This window comes from Lynx rufus, unplaced genomic scaffold (genome assembly GCF_022079265.1).
Source record: "Lynx rufus isolate CCGP_SWC_20201006 ecotype Redwood Valley unplaced genomic scaffold, mLynRuf1.p SCAF_1, whole genome shotgun sequence".
NCBI classification, from domain to species: Eukaryota; Metazoa; Chordata; class Mammalia; order Carnivora; family Felidae; genus Lynx; species Lynx rufus.
In genome coordinates this window covers 227862164-227881569 of record NW_025814823.1, presented here as the reverse complement: position 1 = coordinate 227881569, position 19406 = coordinate 227862164, and the positions used below count along the sequence as shown (strand labels likewise).

Below are 19406 nucleotides of genomic sequence, written 5' to 3'. Positions count from 1 at the left end.
GACTGTGGGGGCTTTCACGTGTCTTGTGGTTTGAGCCAAGATAGAGCTGGTATTTCTGTTTCTCATCATTGTCAGGTTGTGGTTTATCTCGCGGGGCAAAGGAGACACCCTTTTTCAATCCTCATCCAGCACCCGTGGGGTTCTCTTCCTTCTCTGGTACATAGTAGGTTCTCGTTCAGTCACTAGATCAGACTGGAGACTCTTCAGGAACCTGTCATGTAAGTCCCGAGTCAGTCAGATTGGCAGCAGTTCAAGTACGTGGGCCAGTAGGGATACGCACCACAGGACGTGGGTGGCAGCGTGAGCGTGGGGGTCAGGGAGCAGGAGGAGCCTTGGGAGGGCTTTTAGCGTTGAGGACGTGTAATAACTGATGTTTTCCTGTCCTTGTTTTTAAAGTAGTGTTTGTAAAATTTGCTTGTGACATAAGAAACTGTGGAGTGATAGCAACATGTGCAACCAGGATTTGAGAGCCATACTTTCTCAGTCATCATCACGTAACAGGAAAAAGTTAAACTTTTCGTGTCTTACAGATTTTTTAAGCAAGCGCATACTGTAATAAGAGGGAAAATGCCAGTGCAACAAATTTTTGAAATGTCTAATTTGGTGTGATTTCAGTGAGGAGGACATGTATCGTGACGCGGATGAAATAGAAAAGGAGAAAGAATTACTTATACATGAAAGAGGGTTATCAGGTATGTTTGGAATTGTTTTATTCATAGACTTCTTACTATTTATAGTAGAAAATGCAGTTAAATCGCTGTATCCGTTTCCATAAAATACTGAGACCTGCTTCCTAGGAAACATTCTTCTGCGTATGGCCTTAGCTGCGTCTCGTTATCCATTTTGCTGAGGTATGTTTGGGGAGTACCGGTTCCTGAGGTTTTAAAAATTTCATGCCAATATTTTCCCTGCGTTCTCAACATTCGTATCATTTTCGCAGCGTGCGGATTTGCTTAATCTCGTGACGCCACCTCCCTCAGTTCATGATTTCCCTCATATTCTTAGAGGGAGAGTTTGGATTTGAAATGCACGTTTCCTTTCCAGCGGAAGGACTTCTTGAGAAGCTGGCTCCATGCGTCTTGGCACGCAGGTGGCCACGTGGATGCCACTGGCTTGTGAGAAAGAACGATCACGGGATCAGTAGCCCGAATCCTCTGATTGTTTCATGGCTTTTTGTCCGTGTTTCTGCTCAGTTATGCCTGCTCTTCTCACCGCGCCCAGAACCCACGGGCCCGTTGCCGCTAGGGTGAGGCCTTACCCCCGGCCTCCTCCACTGGGCGCATGGCCGGCAGGGCCTTCCCTGGCTGGTCCCCGCTGGGGCCGAGTGGGGGTGCTCCACTCGGGGGATGCTCCATAAACGATCCACCAGCGCCACCGTCTCTCTCATGACCTGTGTCATGCGAGTGTGCTGCCGGTCGGTTTTGAGAACTAACTGCTGTGTACTTTATGGTTAACACAAATAATTGTCATGCGCGTGATTAGGAACAAATGATACAAAGCGGGGTTTTTGATCATGTTCAAGGCTTCCTTGAGTTGTCCTCACAAGGAGTTGGTGGACCTCTTTACCGTGCTAGCCCTCGAAGATGTTCTCTGTAGGCGTCCAGTCAGGGGCGTTCCTTGGCCACACTGCTCCGTCCTCCGTGAAGTTTCCGCAGGTGCTCTGTTTCTGCTGCTGTCGCTGCACACGATTCACTTTGGACGCAGAGGCCTTCCTGGTTACTCGTATTCCTGGGGAGCAAGCGGTTCCTTCGTCATTGGGTGTCCCTGCTGCATTTGCGGGGCCCGCTGGCTTGCTTTGCGGCGGTTCGACTCTGCCCGCCAGCGTCGCCCTCCACATGCTGCGGGTGTTTTAGCTTTTCAGTGAGCTGTGTCATTTCCAGCTTTAGTCCGAGGCTGGAGTGGATCCCTTTACACTCCTTCCTGCATCTCAGTCCTTCTGGGTTCGTTGCCCTTCCTGAAAGAAGATCCTTGGGAAGTGCCTCTTGAAGGGTCTGTTGGTGGGATGCTCTGTTTGCTGGAAAACTTCTCTATTTCACTTTGTTGTTGAATAACTCCAGACAGGCAGGTGTTTTCTGTGACCTTTTTGAGGATTATCCCGTTGTCTTGTCGTTTCTGGGGGAGTGGCAGTACTGCGCTCACACCAACCCTTGGTAGATAATGTGTCGTGTTTTTCTGCAGTTTCTTTCTGATGTCTGTGAAGGGTGGACTTTTAAAAATGCACTGCTTGAGGTTTTCTTCCTTTTGAATCCCTAGATGCCTAGTTTGCATCAGTTTGGGAGAATTCTCAGCCATTATCTTCTTGAATATTGTCTTCTTCTCATTCTCTCTGCTCACTCCTTCCAGAACTCTAAGTAGATGTGTGCTGGCCTCCTTCAGTCATCCAAGCTCTTCATGACGTGCCCTTTCATAGATTTTTTTCTTGTAGCCCCTGTTCCATCCTGTACTATTTCTTCGGATCTCTTGTCTTTTCTTTCTTTTTTGGAAAAGTTCTGGGGGCGCCTGGCTGGCCCAGTCAGTAGAGCGTGCAACTATTGATCTTGTGGATGTAAGTCCAAGCCCCACATTGGGTGTAGAGATTTAAAAATAAAATGTTTCTGGGGCGCCTGGGTGGCGCAGTCGGTTAAGCGTCTGACTTCAGCCAGGTCACGATCTCGCGGTCCGTGAGTTCGAGCCCTGCGTCAGGCTCTGGGCTGATGGCTCGGAGCCTGGAGCCTGTTTCCGATTCTGTCTCCCTCTCTCTCTGCCCCTCCCCTGTTCATGCTCTGTCTCTCTCTGTCCCAAAAATAAATAAACGTTGAAAAAAAAAATTTAAAAATAAAATGTTTCTTTTTTAAAAAGTTCTGTCTTCCCTTCAGGTTTGCCTGGTCTCTTTTTGATAGTTTTTTGCCCTTTGCTCATGTTTCTTACTCCTTTTATTTCTTTAAGCATTTAAAACGTAGTCTTCTGGATCTGAACAATTCATTCCCTGAAAATCTTAGCAGGTCTAATTATGCCCTGTGCTAGTTTTGCTTGTTTCTTGTTTCTTCGAAGTTTGAATTGCAAGCTCAGATTTTGCATTTCTGTATAGGGCTCGTGCGCCCTGTCTCGAGTGTGAGAGAGTTTGGCCTTGTTCCCGCTAGGCACCCGGGGTGCCACCAACCTTGGGCCACATTATGTTAATTTCTAAACTTGAATTTCCAGGGTCTTGGGGCTAATCTGAATTCCCGCCCTGTCCCTGTATGAGAGCCAGCCTGTGATTATGAATTCTCTGGGAGACTTCCTCTTTCCCAAGCCAGAGCCCGGACGAATGCAGAAAGTTTTCTTTTGCTCTCTCTTTATTAGTGAAAACACCTTTCATTAACAAAAGGGCCCAGGGGCTGGCAAACTATGGCTTCCTGGCCAAATCTGATGTGCCACCTAGTTTGATAAAGTTTTATTGGAATTTCTTAGTCTACATATTATGTGTGATGGCTTTCACACATGGTAAAGTTGAGTAATTGTGTCAGAAACCTTACGGCTCTCAGAGCCTACGTTATTTATTTTCTAGCCCGTTACAGAAAAAGTGTGATTCTTGCCCTAGCCTGCCCTTTGACTGAGAGTCCCAGCTTTCTGAAGTTCAGTTTTAAGTGCCCATCTTTCCAGGTTCTGACTCCTTGTCTTTGTTACCGTATGGGGGTTAGGACCAGACCTCTTGGTTATTTGAGCTCCTGGTTATCACCTAGTTTTCAGTTTCTCCTTTGGATTTCTTTTTTTTTTTTTTTTTTTGCCATTTGAAATGTTCTTTCTTGGGGCTCCTGGGTGGCTCATTTGGTTAAGCGTCTTAGACTTCGGCTTAGGTCACGATCACACGGTTTGGGAGTTCAAGCCCCACATCAGGCTCTGTGCTGTCAGCATGGAACCTGCTTTGGATCCTCCGTCCGTCTCTGCCTCTTCTCTGCTGGTGCGTGTTCTCTCTCAGAAATGAACAAACGCTTTAAAAACAATGTTCGTTCTTGGAAATAGTAACGGAGTCTGTAGTTTGCAGTTAAAGAAAGAAAGCAAGCAAGCAAGCTGCTTGAGGTCAGGCACTGCCTGTCCTGTGCCTCTAGCTCCTGTCCTAGAGGAGGGCGTGCGGAGGTTGTTGGAGCCTTCCTCCCAAGAACAGCTGCAGGACGGGACTTAGAGTGTCAATATGATGCTAGTAGCCATGTGAGTCCTCCCTTTTCCAACCCTCATTACCTCCTGCAGGCCTCTCGTTCAGCACAGGGTTGTGGCCTGTGACTTGTCCTCTCGATCTCGTGAGGTCTCCTCCTCCTCCTCTTGGTTTTTGGCCGGTGACCAGGCCCACCCTGCCCGGGGCCCAGGGCTTTCGCTGGTGTGGGCAGGAATGAGGAACACGGGCTGGGAGAGCAGGAAGGCTGGACTTTGTTCCCACGATGTCCTTCCTGAGCTGGACGTGTGCTGTCCGGACAGGCTCACAACACTGCCTGGTGGAAAATCGTGGCCCAGTCAGTGTCCTCAACTCTGGATGTTTGCAGTTCCTTGTGCGTTGTGGGGAGGTGAGTGAGAAGGCAGATACGAGGAACTCTTCCCTCCACTGCGTAGACACTCAAAAAATGGTTTTTGAAGTTAAGCACCGATGGGTCTGCATTTCAGGATTGGCTGTGCAGCATCGAGAACTGTGGTGTCTGTGTGTTATGCTTCAAGGTGTGTTTACGTTTAAGCGGGTCCTGACTTAGGCCCCAGAGAATTGTATGTATGTTATCTGCAGAAAGGACTTTGTGTTCCTTACTCATGCCTCTACCCATCACACCCTGGATTGTGAATGCCTGTGGTCTTTTCTTCTTCCGTCTACAGACCCATTCAGGACAGAGTCCGGGTCTTAACGGCCTTCGTGACCCCGGTTTCCAGCTCAGTGCTTGGCACATGTTAGACATTCAGTAAATGTTTGTTGAATTGGGCTGAGTGTGTTTTTAATTTACTCCTTCCTCAGGAGTAAATACCTTGTAAGGTACTTCTGTGTTTGTATCCTAATTTCCTCGCTGACGTTTACTTCTTCAATAATTTAAAAAGGAGATCGAGATGTGCCTGAGAATTTCCTTCACTTTCTTCCTAAAACACACACACCCATGCGTGTGCATACATGTATACACAAATCAAACCCATACCTTATATTTTAAATAAGGCAAATCTAAAAGCCATTTTTTATTATATAATTTGCCTGATTGCAAGTCGTATTTTTTTTTTTTTTCAACGTTTATTTATTTTTGGGACAGAGAGAGACAGAGCATGAACGGGGGAGGGGCAGAGAGAGAGGGAGACACAGAACCGGAAACAGGCTCCAGGCTCTGAGCCATCAGCCCAGAGCCCGACGCGGGGCTCGAACTCACGGACCGCGAGATCGTGACCTGGCTGAAGTCGGACGCTTAACCGACTGCACCACCCAGGCGCCCCGCAAGTCGTATTTTTAACGTATCGTTCGAGTCAAATGAGGTCCGTGGTTCAGCTGACGTTGAGAGCTCCGTTAGCTTCTGGCTTGTTGTCAGCAGCTTTACAGCCTTTTGGGATCAGGCAGAGTATAAATAAATAAAGACAGATACAGTTTTTGTTAAAATAGCTGTTATCTCTTTGTATAATGGATATAAAAACTAATTAAAAACCAGTAGATGTATTTTTTCACGGCTGAGACGTGCACATTTAATTTGATTAGAACAGTATTCTAGGACACCCTGTGGCAGTGCAATGCCAGGTGCTAAGGTCACAGCTGAGACACAAAATAAGCCCTTGCCGTCGAGGAATTATGCCTTATTGTGTCTGTGGGTGCGGGTATGTGTGGGGGTTTAGGGGAGGAATGCAGAAAAAGAAATACGTCAGGGGGTAATCAGTGCCAAGAAGAAGAACAAAACAGCGGAAGGGGAATAGAGTGAAGGTGTGCGGGGGGCGTTGGGACCTAGGGGTGTTAGGTGACATTTGAGCAGAGACCGGTAGGTAGGGAGTGACGGAGGCCCACAGGTGTGTCGGAGAAGTGCAGGCGAGGCCGCAGGTGGGGTGGGAGCAGGGGCCAGAGACGCCGCGGTGGGGCGGGGGTGGGACCTAAGGGCCTTGGTAGGAAGTAAGGACATCCATTCCACTCAGGGGGTTCTGGAGCTCTCAGAACCCGGGGATGATGGCTGTTGTCTGACTCAAGTTTGAAGTGTCTGGCTGCTGTGTGGAGAGTGAGGTATGGTGACGAGGGAGGCCCACTGGAACACCTCCAGGTTATCCAGGAGTGAGGTGATGATGGGAGGTTGGGGGGATTCTGGGTCTTTTTGGAATGAAGTGAGAGAAGAAGTAACCTCTGAGTAAAGCCGTCTGTTGTTTTGATTGTGCTTTGTTTCATTACCCACCCCTGTTTTTGATTCTTCAACAGAAGCCAGATTAAGTGTAGCTCCTGAAATGGACATCATGGACTACTGCAAAAAAGAATGGAGGGGAAATACACAAAAAGCCACATGTATGACAAAGGTACAGTGCCTACATGCACACAGTTCAGGCCTTTCAAGTAGTCTGTCATAAGTAATTACGTAGTATGTCCTTTTATATTTTTAGACATAGTTACAACTGCTATTAGACGTTGTAAATATCGCTATTCTAATTTTAGAGATGAGGAAACGGACTCCAAAGGTAAGGGACTTGTTTTGAATCATAGTATTAATACAGAGTCAGTATCAGTTATTGAGTAACTTAGTTTCTTGGAAAAGCATATCTGTTAGATGTAGATTTGTGCTGCTCAGAGTAGGGTCAGTCCTTGGGTGTCCTCTTGGGGTCATTTGGTCATTCGGGGCCAGGTCCTTCTGGCTTGTTGTGGTAAAAGCCGTAGGGAGGGGCCAGCAGATGCCATGCCTCCTGCTGTCCCCACCTGGGTTTGGTTTCATGCCTTCCTGTCTGAGGGGCTTGGGCTCTCCTGCACTCCTTATGCAAAGGGATCTGGAACTGCTCCCTTTATTTAGGGTGTCCCTGGAGCTGCCCCTCCTTGTCCCTTTGCATAGATTGATACCCCCTAGGTAGTGTCTGAGGCTGTGAGACATTGGGGATGCCCATGACGTGGTCCTGCTGTGACTGGCTGGGTTATTGTTCAGTTGGACCCTTGGCCCGCCGCAGTGCGTACTGGCCGACCACAGCACCCTGTTGGTTCTCCCCTCAAATGGACCCTGAGTCCAATATTCCTTAGTGTGTTGAACGATGTGGAATTGCTACTCTGACCGTTTCTGAGCTACTTAAAGCAGTTTCAACCTAAAACTTCCATCCCTTCTTATAACCTCTGGGTTTATCCTTTGGTCATTTTTCTCTTGGGATTATTTACATTATGACTTTGACTGCACTTTTGTACTAGAGATATTGACGTGTCGTATTTGATAGGAGTGTCTATTTTTGTTGTTTAGATCTGTGTTATTTAGGGTTTAAAATTTAAAAATATTTGTATACATCTGTTCTTTTCTTTACATCTTGTTTTCATTTATTTATTTTTTATTTTAGAGAGTGCTAGTGGGGGAGAGGGGCAGAGGGAGAGAGAGAGAGAGTCTTAACGAGGCTCCATGCTCACTGTGGAGCCCGACACTGTGCCCGATGCCATGACCTTGGGATCATGACCTGAGCCGAAACCAAGAGTCAGACGTTCAACCGACTGAGCCACCCAGGCACCCCCGAGCTTGTTTGTATAGAAACGAGTGTGCCTCTTCTACACGCACCTCAGCTGCTCATGCTTGCCCTGCAATGGGCTGACCTTACTCAGAATGTAGCTGCTACTTTTAAAGCTCTGAGAGCCAAATTTAGCTCTGCGCCCTGCGAGTCTGAACTGTAGACTCCTCACGTCTCAGGCACTTGGTGGAGAGCTCACTCATGAAATATCTGGGACCATGAACATTTAAATTTGTGAGGCCATCTGCCAAATACGTGTATTGTCCGCTTAGAGGTTTTCCAAACAGCCCCATATCAAACTAGACAACCAGGAGGCTGGATACCTAACATATGTCTTCTCATCTTCCCCAGAAATGCTTTCCTTGACTTGCAATTTTATTTCATGACCTCAGACTCTTTAAAGGATCTGTTCTAACAATTGGCACCTCTGGGTCCATAACTGAACGTATCTATTAAGGAATATCCACATATTCCATATTTTGCAACTCATGCTAAAATCGTTTCTTTGTGATTTTTGTTCTAGAGAAAGATTTGACCATGTACTTGGACTCTTTCAGTGACCAAATAATCAAAGGCACATCAGTTAGAAAAGTGTCACTGTGGGACCCGGGGCAGTAATTAGAGCATCTCAGGGGCCTGGTAACAGTTGGGTGTCTCGGTTCTTTTTTTTTGCCCTTATTTATCTTACGGTTTATTTTTGTTTTGGGTATTCTTTTGGAAGTAAGTGTGTATAAATCCAAATTTAGTTTTAGAAGTTTGAGTCACCTCTGAAACAGCACGAGTAATTGGTGCATTTGGAAAGATGCAGTTACCGCTGAGTTAGCCATCGCGAGTATTCCCGGGGTAGCTGGGAGTCCACCGAAGGGAAGAGGTGCTCGGTGGGCCCTTACTGTGTTGCAGTGATTGGACCACTAAATGAAAACGCAACTCTCAAAATTTTATTGTTGGAAAGAAATCATTTCACACCCACTTAGAACATCATCCTGTGACTTGCCCCTTGAAAACTAATAACGAGGGTCCCGTACTTGGGCACAGTCTGCATGGTGTCCACCCCACGTTAAGGGCGATGCTCCTTTTGTGTAAGCGCAGGGGAGGAAGCAGAGCTTCAGGTGACAACAGTCAAGGACGAGTGAGATGGGCAGCAGGGCCCACAGGACAAGGCCAGAGAAGTGCGGGAGGCAGCAAAGTGGATCCTGACACTCGAGCCTCAGGAGCAGCTTGGCCCGGTGCCTGTGGACCATTTTATGGGGGCTGCTTCTGGAGTAGGCTTTAAACTGGTCCATTTGGACGGCTGTGTTTGAGTGACTGAACACGTATGTCACTCATCATTTTCATTTCCTCGTTTCACTTCCAGACTGAATAAGAATGACACTTGAATCCGCTTTTTAAAGAGTCTAATGGAATTATCCAGATATCTTCTAGCATGTGGACTTTTTTTAAGTATACCATGGAAGCTTGGGATTATTATTATTATTTTTTATCTTATTTTTTTTTGAGAGAGAGCATGCATGTGTGCGAGGGGGACAGAGGGAGAGTGAGAGAGAGAATCTTAAGCAGGCGCCACGCCCAGCACAGAGCCTGACACGGGGCTCGGTCTCACAACGCAAGATCATGACCCGAGCCGAAAGCGAGTCGGACACTTAACCGACAGAGCCACCCAGATGCCCCAAGGGATTTTTTTACTTTTTTAAAATATGGAGGTGGAAACTTAGTACGTTTCTCTCTATATTTCTCTATAGGAAATATATCTCTCTATAGGAAATATAGGAATATATCTCTATATTTCCTATCTCTTCTTTAGAGCTAGGGTCCCTTTCAACACAGCTTAAACCCCTCAGAAGTTGGTTATCAATAAGTAAGTGTCAACAACAGTTGTGTAGAAAAGGGACGTCTAACTCCAGCTCCAGGGGCTGGAAGTGTTTTCATAATATCTGCTATATTATTTATATGTTCTCGTGTGTTGGATCTGTTACATATGCTGATGTTTTGTACAGTACTAGCATCTGTTAATTTCTTCGGATTAATAAAAACCGGAATGGGAAAAGTTCGAGGAGGCCTCCGCCAGCCTGTTCTCGTTCTTCCAGCGATGGGGCGGGGGTGGGGGGCACGTTTTTTCCCACAGGAATAAAACTTTCCCTACCCTCCGAAGTCAATAATGCCCACTTTGAATTCTTTGATGCTTCCACCCAGGGCTACGAGGAGGTGTCGCAGAAGTTCACCTCTATACGGCGAGTCCGTGGAGACAATTACTGTGCGCTGAGGGCCACGCTCTTCCAGGCGATGAGCCAGCCGGCAGCGCTGCCGTCCTGGCTGCAGGACCCGGAGCTCACGCTGGTACGCTGCTGCTGCAGGTTTGAGTCCGCAATGTTTCCATCGTTTTCGTGAGAAAGAGCTCGCGCCTCGGCCTGGGCTCCTTGCCGGCGCTGTCCGCGGCGTGACGTCGGCGTGTGGGTTTCTCCGTTCTCGTGTGGCCGGGATGATTTTGCATGCTAGAAGGACCGAGAACCGTTGCTGTTTCCCAGGAGAGAAGAGCCATCACGTTTATTTGAACAATCCAAGTAAAGAACAAAGGATTAATTGAGAATTGAGAATGAATTAAGAGAGCTGGTGTTTATAGTTTGTAAAAACTACGTACGGGCAGTTTGACCCGACGTTGGTGTCGGTAGGAGGCGGGCTGTATGTGGCACCATCTGAGAACCCGCTGGGGTTTTAGAAGGCAGGTTTCTGTGGTTCTAGCTTCAGTGCGAGAAGTCAGCACCTCCCGCGGCGTTAAGAGGATCGGTGCCGCAGGTGGCCGTCGAGAGGCTTCCTGGGAGGTGAGGGTCGGGGGATGCGTCCCGTGCCTGGTCGTCTTTGGTTTAAATCTGCAGCGTGGTAGTGACACCCCAGAATGTTGTATCATCGTGGCTTGTGCCTACAACACACAGCAGATGGAGTCACGTGATAGGTTGGATGATAGAATGACCCAAAAAGAGTGTGGTGGGCAGGAATGATTGGGCAGAACTGGTCATGAGGCATTAGTTGGAAGAAAATCTGAAGTCCCGTGCTTAAACGACAACAGCAGCGGCAACAGACCACTAAACAAAACCCAAGAGGGCTCGCTGTGGGAGATCTGCCTTAACGGCAGCTTGGGAAGGACGTGAGGATGAATCGATCGCAAGTTCGGTTGGACACCCCCCCCCCCCCCCCGCCCCGTGATGTGTGGCCGGCAGTGAGAATGAAGCCGTGTCCTCAAGGAACAATGCTGAACCACAGTCCTGTCTGGGACCGGGCTGGTCAGACCCCGTGTCAAGGGCGGTACAGCTCTGGGCCTGTGTCCCCAGTACCGATGCGAGTGTGACCGAGCTGACTGCTCCCGTTCAGGAATTGTTGAGGCAGCTGGGGTATTTGCCTGGAATGAAGACGACTTAGAGGAAGCCGGGTGGCAGCCGAGCTAGAGATTAGGTACGCGCGGGGTCACCTGGCCTCAAAGGGCACAACCCGCGGAGGCCGTTCCATTCCGGCTCTCGTTCCGGCCCCTCCGCCGGTCTTCCCTCGGAAAGTCCGCTCTGGCAGGAGCCTCTTTGCGGGAGCGAGGGGTGGCACCGTGTGCCTGGAAGAAGGTGGGGTGTGACCAGGTGTGGCCTGGCCTGGTGGCCGGGGGGGTGGGGGGGGTGCCTGGGCCACCTCTCCTCGGAGGGGGGTTTGTCTGTCTCCACACACTGCTTGTATAACGGTGATAAGTCACCTGTTGACTGTAAAATCCGAATGTGCGAGCACGCTTGCTTAAGAGAAGCAGATCGCGTGATATTTAAGAAGTCTGTTGCTGCAGAACAAGACAGTCTTACAGGAGTGTTGGTACGAAAGTCGTTTCTCATGCATCTTCCTGATACGTCAGGATGACATGTATCCTGTCATTCTAAGCGAAACCCCGCTTGCCGTTACAGCCTGGTCTGAAGTTCTTGTGTGAGAGATGGCGTGGGCTTGCGGTTGTGGACACGTGAGCAGAGCCGGTCACGAGTCTGTGTCCGTTTACCCTGCTCCTTGGTCTTTCTGACGCGCCCCGACCGCCTCTGACCGCCACCCTGTGTCCAGCGACAGTCATGTGTCCTGGTTTGTTCATGGCACCACCGCCTGTGGTTACCGTGTGTCTGTGGGCTTTTAGGAGTGTGATAGCACTGACCACTTCTGGGGACACGGGTGAGCCGCTCTCAGCAGGCAGGTTCAAGGGACTGTCATGTCACATACTCGGCCTCTCCTGAACCGCACCGGCTCTCCCTTAACCCGCCCCTTCAGCTTCTGGGATCAGAGAGGTCCTGGGACACCTAAGTTTGTATGCGTCTGTGGACTGAGAACTGATGTCGGCCTCTGGGCCGTAGGCCGGGCACTGCGGAGCATCTCTTGACCTCATCCAGAATCCAGGCGAGCCCAGAGAAGCCATATGTTGTCACCAAGGGACATGCACCCTTTAGCTGGCTGTATCTGCCTGTTTGCAGATTGAGATCTGTTCTCTGTAGCATTTTGCCCTTTTCCCTCTTTCCTAGAACATACTCATTTCGGAACGTAAAAGGGAGAGAGGAGAGCTGGACTGAGAGACCCTGCTCCCCTTAGTCCAAGCCCTTGCACTCTCCCCTGGCCTTGCTTTGGTCTCAGCCTGGGGTGTGAGCTTTGCCCTCACTGCCTCTCTCCGCCTACCCTGCTTGGGGCCCCTGTCTCCAGATCCCAGTCTCCGTACTTGACTACAGCTGGACCACCTGACCCTGACCCAGTGTCAGAGGTGGCTCGGTCTGGCTGCTCTTAAACTTGGGGCATGTCTCGGTCCCCGAGAGGGGGTTGTCCTTCAGGGCACGTTCGCTGAGTTTTAGAATGTTTCTGAACGGGTGGGACCTGTGACGGTGTTTGTACATCGGAGCTCTCTTCATGTGTTCGTTTTGGGGGTGCATCGTTGTTAACCTGCAGTCCTTTTGATCATGGCAATGGTGCCAAGGACTGTGGACACTTGCTAGAGAGCGGGCTGTTGTGGAGTCACAAGTGGGGCTCCTTCTCAGCGGGTCACCGACTTTATTCTGAAACGCGTCCAACCCTGGTTTCTTGTTTCAGTCTTGTTTTTTGCTTGAGTCTCCCTCATTCTAGCAGAAGTGCAGCGTCTGTGTACGTGGTAGAAAAGAATGGCTACTTCCCTGTTTTCCGTGACTCTGGAAAGCGTTTTGAGGTAGATCCATTTTTTCTTCTGAATAAATCGTTCCAGCTGCATTATTCTTTCCTCGTTGTTTCTTTTTCACACCTTGTCTCTCGGGCTTTCTCCAGGATCTCCACGTCTCCCAGAGGCATGCGCCCCTGAGCAAGGGCATTTCCTAGCAACAGTTCGCCCGTGCGTGGAAGGAATGAGGAAACGGACTTTTATGTCAGGGGTTCCCTGTGTGTAGTTAGAACGTTGGGGACTTTCAAGTAATTCACTTGTGTGTGGTGCCTGCTTTTTAGGTACGTGCACAGCATCCTGTGCCGCTCAGATGGTCTTCTGGGCTTCTCTCTACCCCTTTTCCCAGTGTAGCGGGTATTTCCTGCTCTTTGCACTTCCTTGTGCCCAGTTGTGATTTCAACCTGTTGCCACTTGAGGGCATTTTAGGTTCTGGTGACAGATCTGAAAGCGGAACTGAAGCTTCGCAGCAAAACCGGGCACACGTTGCCCAAATGCTGGGCAGCGTGGGTGCGGAGCTGGGCCGCTCGGTGGGGTGGTCACAGGAAATGGGGAGAACACAGCCCCTCCCCGCTTAGTGAGTGAGTGTGGATCGTGGTCCCTGGGGGTAACTTTACCTAAAGAGGAATTTCACTGTGTGGTTTTGTTTTCTGCAGAAAGGAAACCACCTTTGGTTTACATGATTGCCGTAGATTGAGAAGGTAAAATTGGAATCGCCCTTTGGGAAAGGGTCTTCAGAGTCTTAGATGCCTGGGGAACCGAGCCTGTGGCCTCATTTAAACCTGTGTTCAGGACTGTTAAACAGGCTCTCTCGTTCCACGTAGGATGTCATAGGAATTAATTCTCCTTTAACGATCCTTTGACTTGGAGGTGAACTGTCGTTTCCTTTCTGGGTTTTATAGCAGGGAAGCGACATGCCTGTGCCCAGCCTAATTAGGAATGTTCTTCTGACACACCCAAGACTGTTGGGAGTGTCGGGGTTCCCATGCCGTCATCGACCGGGTTGTGTCCCAGCTTGCCTCTCAGACTCCAGCTTCTGTTGATTAGGGGAAAACAAAATAAAACACCCTCCAGGAAAAAAAAAAAAAAAAAAGGAACCAGGCAAAGTAGTAGGTCAGCTGTCACTTCTTTAATGAGCTAGGCCACCGCGGCTGTTAGCTCGCTCCTTATTCTCCATGGTGTTCTTTATCTTACGATATTGATCAGGCTTAGGTTAAACTAGATACACATTGTTTTTTTGAATATCAAAACTTTGGGGATATATGGCAATACTGGAAATTAGGCTTTATATTTCTGATCAGGAAAGAATCGGGTTTTTACTTTATCCTGGACCATCTTGCATGCCTGAAGCGCCTTCCTAAGTTGGGCATTAGGGACGGCAGGAGGCTGCCATTGAGCCCAGTAGCTGCCTGTGTGGTTTGTGAAGACACGATGTGGACCCTGCCTTCATGTGCCCTCACAAAGTGCTGTGGAATGTTCTGGCTGTGGTTGGAGCTGAGCAAGCTGAATGGTGCCTTTGTATCTCAACCAGAAGCACCATTTGACTCCAGCAGCCTCCTGGAGTTGGGGGAGGGGGGTGGTGCTTTCCGAGTTCACAATTCCAGATTTAGGTCCCTCCATCCCAAACCCAGACAAATGTGCAGGAATGAATTCTGGAAACAAAGGTAGGTTTTGTAGGCTTTGTGGTTTCTGCGGGATCCTGTGATGGATTTCTTGGTTCTAACACCTCTTTATCTCTCTGTTTCTTGATAATCCAGTTACCGGAAAAACTCATAAGCAAATACAGTTGGATCAAGCAGTGGAAACTTGGACTGAAATTTGAGGGGAGGAGCGAGGACCTGGTTGATAAAATTAAGGAGTCCCTCACACTGCTAAGGAAGAAGGTTTGGAACATGTAGTTTTTTTCTTTTTCTCTGATAAGTGCAAAACTCTCGCTCCTGACTGCCCCAGCAGACCAATTCTCAGTCCTCGCTTAGTGGATTGCCAGATGCCCGTGGCAGGTTTTTAGGCAACATAATTTAAACGAACACAAACTCTTCCTGTGAAGTCTTTGGTAAGATGGGGAAATAACACCGATTATTATGTTTAGTGAAATGTTTAACTTTCTTCAAAGGAAACCTTAAACAAGTGTAGTCTTTGTTCTAAGTCATATTGACAAGCTTCAGGGATAGTCTGTATTTCTTACAGTATTATCAGTGACATAAGTGCATCTTTATTAAATTCTTCCCAATTTCATGTTTTAAGATTCTGCCCATATTTATTAGACTTGTTTTCATTCCTGAATGATTGTCCGGTGAGTAAATTCAGTAACTTGTCTTTTGAAAACTGTCCTGAGGGTTTCTCTGAAACATAATTACAGGGAGAACTTGGTTGGCTGATTCCCAGTGATTTGGTTAAGAAAATACTCCCGTTCTGGTTTGGATGTCCTTGCACACTGGCCCACACTGTCCACTAGGCTGCTTGCTTGAGGCTTTCTTCACCAGGAACCCTGGCTTGAGGGCCTGCTAATGGCTCCAGGCTTTGTAGATGGGAGGGAGACTGGTTAAGGGGGTGGCAGATGTCTTTTTTTCTCTTTCTCTCTCTCTTCCTTCCTCCCTCCCTTTAAAAGTTTATTTACTTTGAGAGAGAGAGAGCGAGCGAGCTCATGCAAGCAGGGGAGGGGCAGAGAGAGAGGGGAGGGAGAATCCCAAGTAGGCTCTGACCTGTCAGCCCCGAAATCAAGAGTTGGACGCTCAATGGGCTGAACTACTCAGGCTCCGGTTTCCAGAGGCCTTTAGCTCCTCCACCAGATGTTGATCTGTTTCCCCCAGTATAGTCTGCCGTCCGGCTAGACTTTGAGCTCCACGAGAGACTGTCCTGCTCGTTCCTTTTCACCCAGTGTCGAGTACCGAGCCTGACACATAGTAGGCATTTGGTAAATCTATTGTGTAGTAAATGAGCTGAGGGCTTGACCTCCTGGAGCTTAGTTTTTATTAACAGACACAAGTGTTTAATGGAAAGTTCACTGTCAAAGGAAGTCTAGAGATAAAGAAATTGTGACAAGAGAAGGAAATAGGGATTCTGTTCTCTTTGCCTCTTGGAGTGGAGCTTGGGGTTTATAGAGCACAGCCTTTGTGGGGCAGGGAGACGTGTGCTTGCCCAGGATCTGGGTTAGGGGGAGGTCGAGAGCAGGTTTCTGGCCGTGTGAGTGAATGGGAAGGCTCTTCGGCTTGCCCACCTGTGACAATTTCCTTTTCGTCTCTTTTAAGGTCTTGTGAAATTGCAATTTTTGCTTTATCAATTGTGTCTGCTATAATTAGATCCTCATTTTTGGGAATGTTGAAGTGATTCCAGTTCACAGTGACATTAAAATTGTTCATTAATAATCTAAGCCAACATAACTGGTACCTCTCATGTGCCAGGCTGTCTGTGAAACACGGTTATTTAATTAGGTTATTAAATAGGTTATTTAATTCTCATAACTACCGAAATGTAGTTGCTGTGTTATTCCTGTTTTAAAGATGTCTGTTAATGCCACCAGCTGCTTGGTGGGAAGGCCTTCATTCCATCCTGACTCTCTGACTCTAGAGCCATGCTCTTGACTGCCAGCTTGGTTGCTTCTGGAAAATATGAGATGTTCCAGCTTTCAGCCACATATTGAAGAGAATCCTGTGGTACAGTCATTACCATTAAAATTTACTGTTGAATTTAGAATTTTAATGGTTTTTGAGAGGGGCAGTAGTTACCGGTTACTCATAAGGACTAGTTTCTGGGGCACCTGGGTGGCTCAGTCAGTTAAGTGTCCGACTCTTGAGTTCAGCTCAGGTCATGATCTAACTGTTCGTGGGTTCGATCCCTGCATTGGGCTCTGCATTGAAGGTGCAGAGCCTGCTTGGGATTCTGTCTCCCTCTCTCTCTGCCCCTCCTGTGCTCGCTCGCTCTCTCTCTCTCTCTCTCTCTCTCTGTCTCTCAAATAAATAAACATTAAAAAAAAAAAAGGACTAGTTTCACATCAGTATCTCATCTCATTTGCTTGAACTTAAAAGCGCATATATTTATTGAGTTTTCTCGCTCACTTAAGACTTTGCCACTGTTAGCTGAATACCTAGTACTCTGCTTTATTCTTAATCAGGAGTCAGTAAACATTTCCTGAGTGGATATATGCATTTGAAACTCCCAGGTATATTTTTAAGAAGTTAGAGGGAAGACCGTAGTAAATTAACAATCAAAAGACCTCATAGTCTTCCTTGCCCAGCTTCATTTTTGCAGCTCGACTTGCTGTTTCTGGGTGGTCAGCACTCCTGGAAACCCCTTAAGGGGAGAAGTAATTTTAGCTACCCTTCACAGCTTCACATACCAGCCTCACATGCACCTTATTAGCTCCGCCAGACTATTTCTTTTTTTTTTTTTCAATTAAAAATTTTTAAAAAGTATTTATTCTTGAGAGAGAGAGAGAGAGAGAGAGAGAGAGAGCGAGAGCATGCAAGCTGGGAAGGGCAGAGGGAGAGAGAGACAGCGTCTGAAGCAGGTGTCAGGCTCCAAGAGGTCAGCACAGAGCCCGATGCGGGGCTCAAACTCACAAACTGTGAGATCACGACCACCTGAGCTGCAGTTGGACGCTTAGCCGACTGAGCCACTGAAGTCAGACGCTTAACTGACAGAGCCACCCACGCGCCTCCCTCCAGAAGTATCTCTGATTGGTTCAATTTCTTTCTTTCTTTTGTTTTTTTAATGCTTATTTATTTTTGAGAGAGAGAGCGCGCACAAGCAGGGGACGGGCAGAGAGAGAGGGAGACACAGAATCTGAAGCAGGCTCCAGGCTCCGAGCTGTCAGTACAGAGCCTGATGCGGGGCTTGAACCCACAAACTGTGAGATCATGATCTGAGCTGAAGTCAGGCACTTAACTGACGAAGCCATCCAGGTGCCCCTTGACTAGTTCAATTCCATTGTCGAGGATCTTAGGGGAGTTGAAAGTTCCATTCCATGGCCTTAGGCCTTTTTAGTGCCTTGTACTTTTGTTTCAAATTAATGGGGGAAAAGCTGAATAAGGAATTTGTGCGGTCTAAAGAGTACCATGGTTTGAGCTAAAAACTTGAATGTTGTGAATGTTGGTGCATGATCCGTGGTTGCCTACTTGGAAAATAAATTTGTGCACGTAGTATGGAAGTATACCAGGGTTTCTTAGAACAGACGTGTAATTGTTATGTACCTTTCTTGCAGTGGGCAGGCTTGGCAGAACTGAGAACTGCTGAAGCGAGGCAGATAGCTTGCGATGAACTGTTCACAAATGAGGAAGAGGAATATAGCCTCTATGAAGCTGTAAAATTTCTAATGCTAAACAGAGCCATTGAACTATACGATGACAAAGAGAAGGGAAAGGAAGTACCATTTTTCTCTGTGCTTCTGTTTGCTCGGGACACATCGAATGATCCTGGACAGCTGCTAAGGAACCACCTAAACCAGGTGGGACACACTGGTGGCCTTGAACAGGTGAGTTGTGCCTTCGGGAGTGTATTAGTCCAAAGCAGCAGCTTTCATCATCACACGGTATTTCAGAGCCTCTGTTGGTCAAGGGCTCCAGAGCAGCTTAGTTGCGTGATTCTGTCTCGGGGTCTCGGGAGGTTGCGGTCATCCAAGGGCCTGACTGGGCTAGAGGATCCACTTCCCACGTGGCGCACTCCCCCGGCTGTTGGCAGGAGGCCTCATTGGTAGCTTAGGAGGGTTTAGTTCCTCGACACATGGGCCCTTCTGTAGGGCCACTTGAGTGTCCTTGTGACATGATGGCTGGCTTCTCTGAGAAAGTGAAGTGATCCAAGAAGAGAGCAAGGAGGAAGCCACAAATGTGTTTTGTGATCTCATCTTGGAAGTTAAACGCTATTGTTTACACCGTATTCTGTTTGTTAAAAACAAGTCACTAAATCCATCCCACACTCAAGGGGAGAGCATTAGTTCCACCCACCTTTTCAAGTGAGGGGTACAAGGGTACAAAAGAACTGTGGATCTGTTTTGTAACCACCACGTTGATTTCATCCGGGGCTGGCTTCTGCAGGATGCCGGACGGGATTAGTACCCTTGCGTCTGGTAGGCTACAAATACATGAAGCAAAGGGTCTTATTATTTAATCTTGGCAGCTGTAGCTGTATTAGGTAGCAGCCTTTAAAAATAGAAATGGAGTCACCTTAGCCAGTAGAGACTAGCCTGCTCTTGGATCTTTTACAGAGATGCTAAGTTTGGAGTTCTACACGGAGACCCAGTGCAGTACTGTCCCCTGACTCACCACACCTTGCACTATGTTTAGTGCCCTCGTTATATTATCCTGAAAAGCTTAAGTCCTTTCTGGTGGAACAGCCAGCCATTAAAGCAGCATTTAAGGCTATCCATCCAAAGGGCTCCCTTTGTGCTTACGAGACCCACTTGTCCACTTGTGCTTACCTTTTCCTGGTGTGTAAGAAAGAGCAAAGGCTGAAGGTCACTGCTGGGTCAGGCAGAATTGACTTACAAAAAGAACTGCTTACAAAAAGTATCTGCACTCGCAGTGTAGGCTGCTTACGTCTCCTGAACCGTAGCGCTTGCCTTCAGTAAAAAGTCTGGTGCAGCTGGTTTGCAAATTAGACC

General features: G+C 48.0%; 1 protein-coding gene across 4 annotated transcripts in view; it reads left to right on the top strand.

Moving 5' to 3' along the window:
• The window catches only part of OTULIN (OTU deubiquitinase with linear linkage specificity), a 32210-nt gene that overhangs the window by 6212 nt on the left and 6592 nt on the right, over positions 1-19406 (top strand). For all 4 annotated transcript variants that reach the window (XM_047093948.1, XM_047093973.1, XM_047093957.1 and 1 more), the window contains exons 2-6: positions 616-692; positions 6368-6462; positions 9826-9969; positions 14569-14694; positions 18012-18281. In XM_047093948.1, coding sequence (XP_046949904.1) covers positions 616-692; positions 6368-6462; positions 9826-9969; positions 14569-14694; positions 18012-18281 — 712 coding nt within the window. The remainder of the gene's footprint in view (positions 1-615; positions 693-6367; positions 6463-9825; positions 9970-14568; positions 14695-18011; positions 18282-19406) is intronic.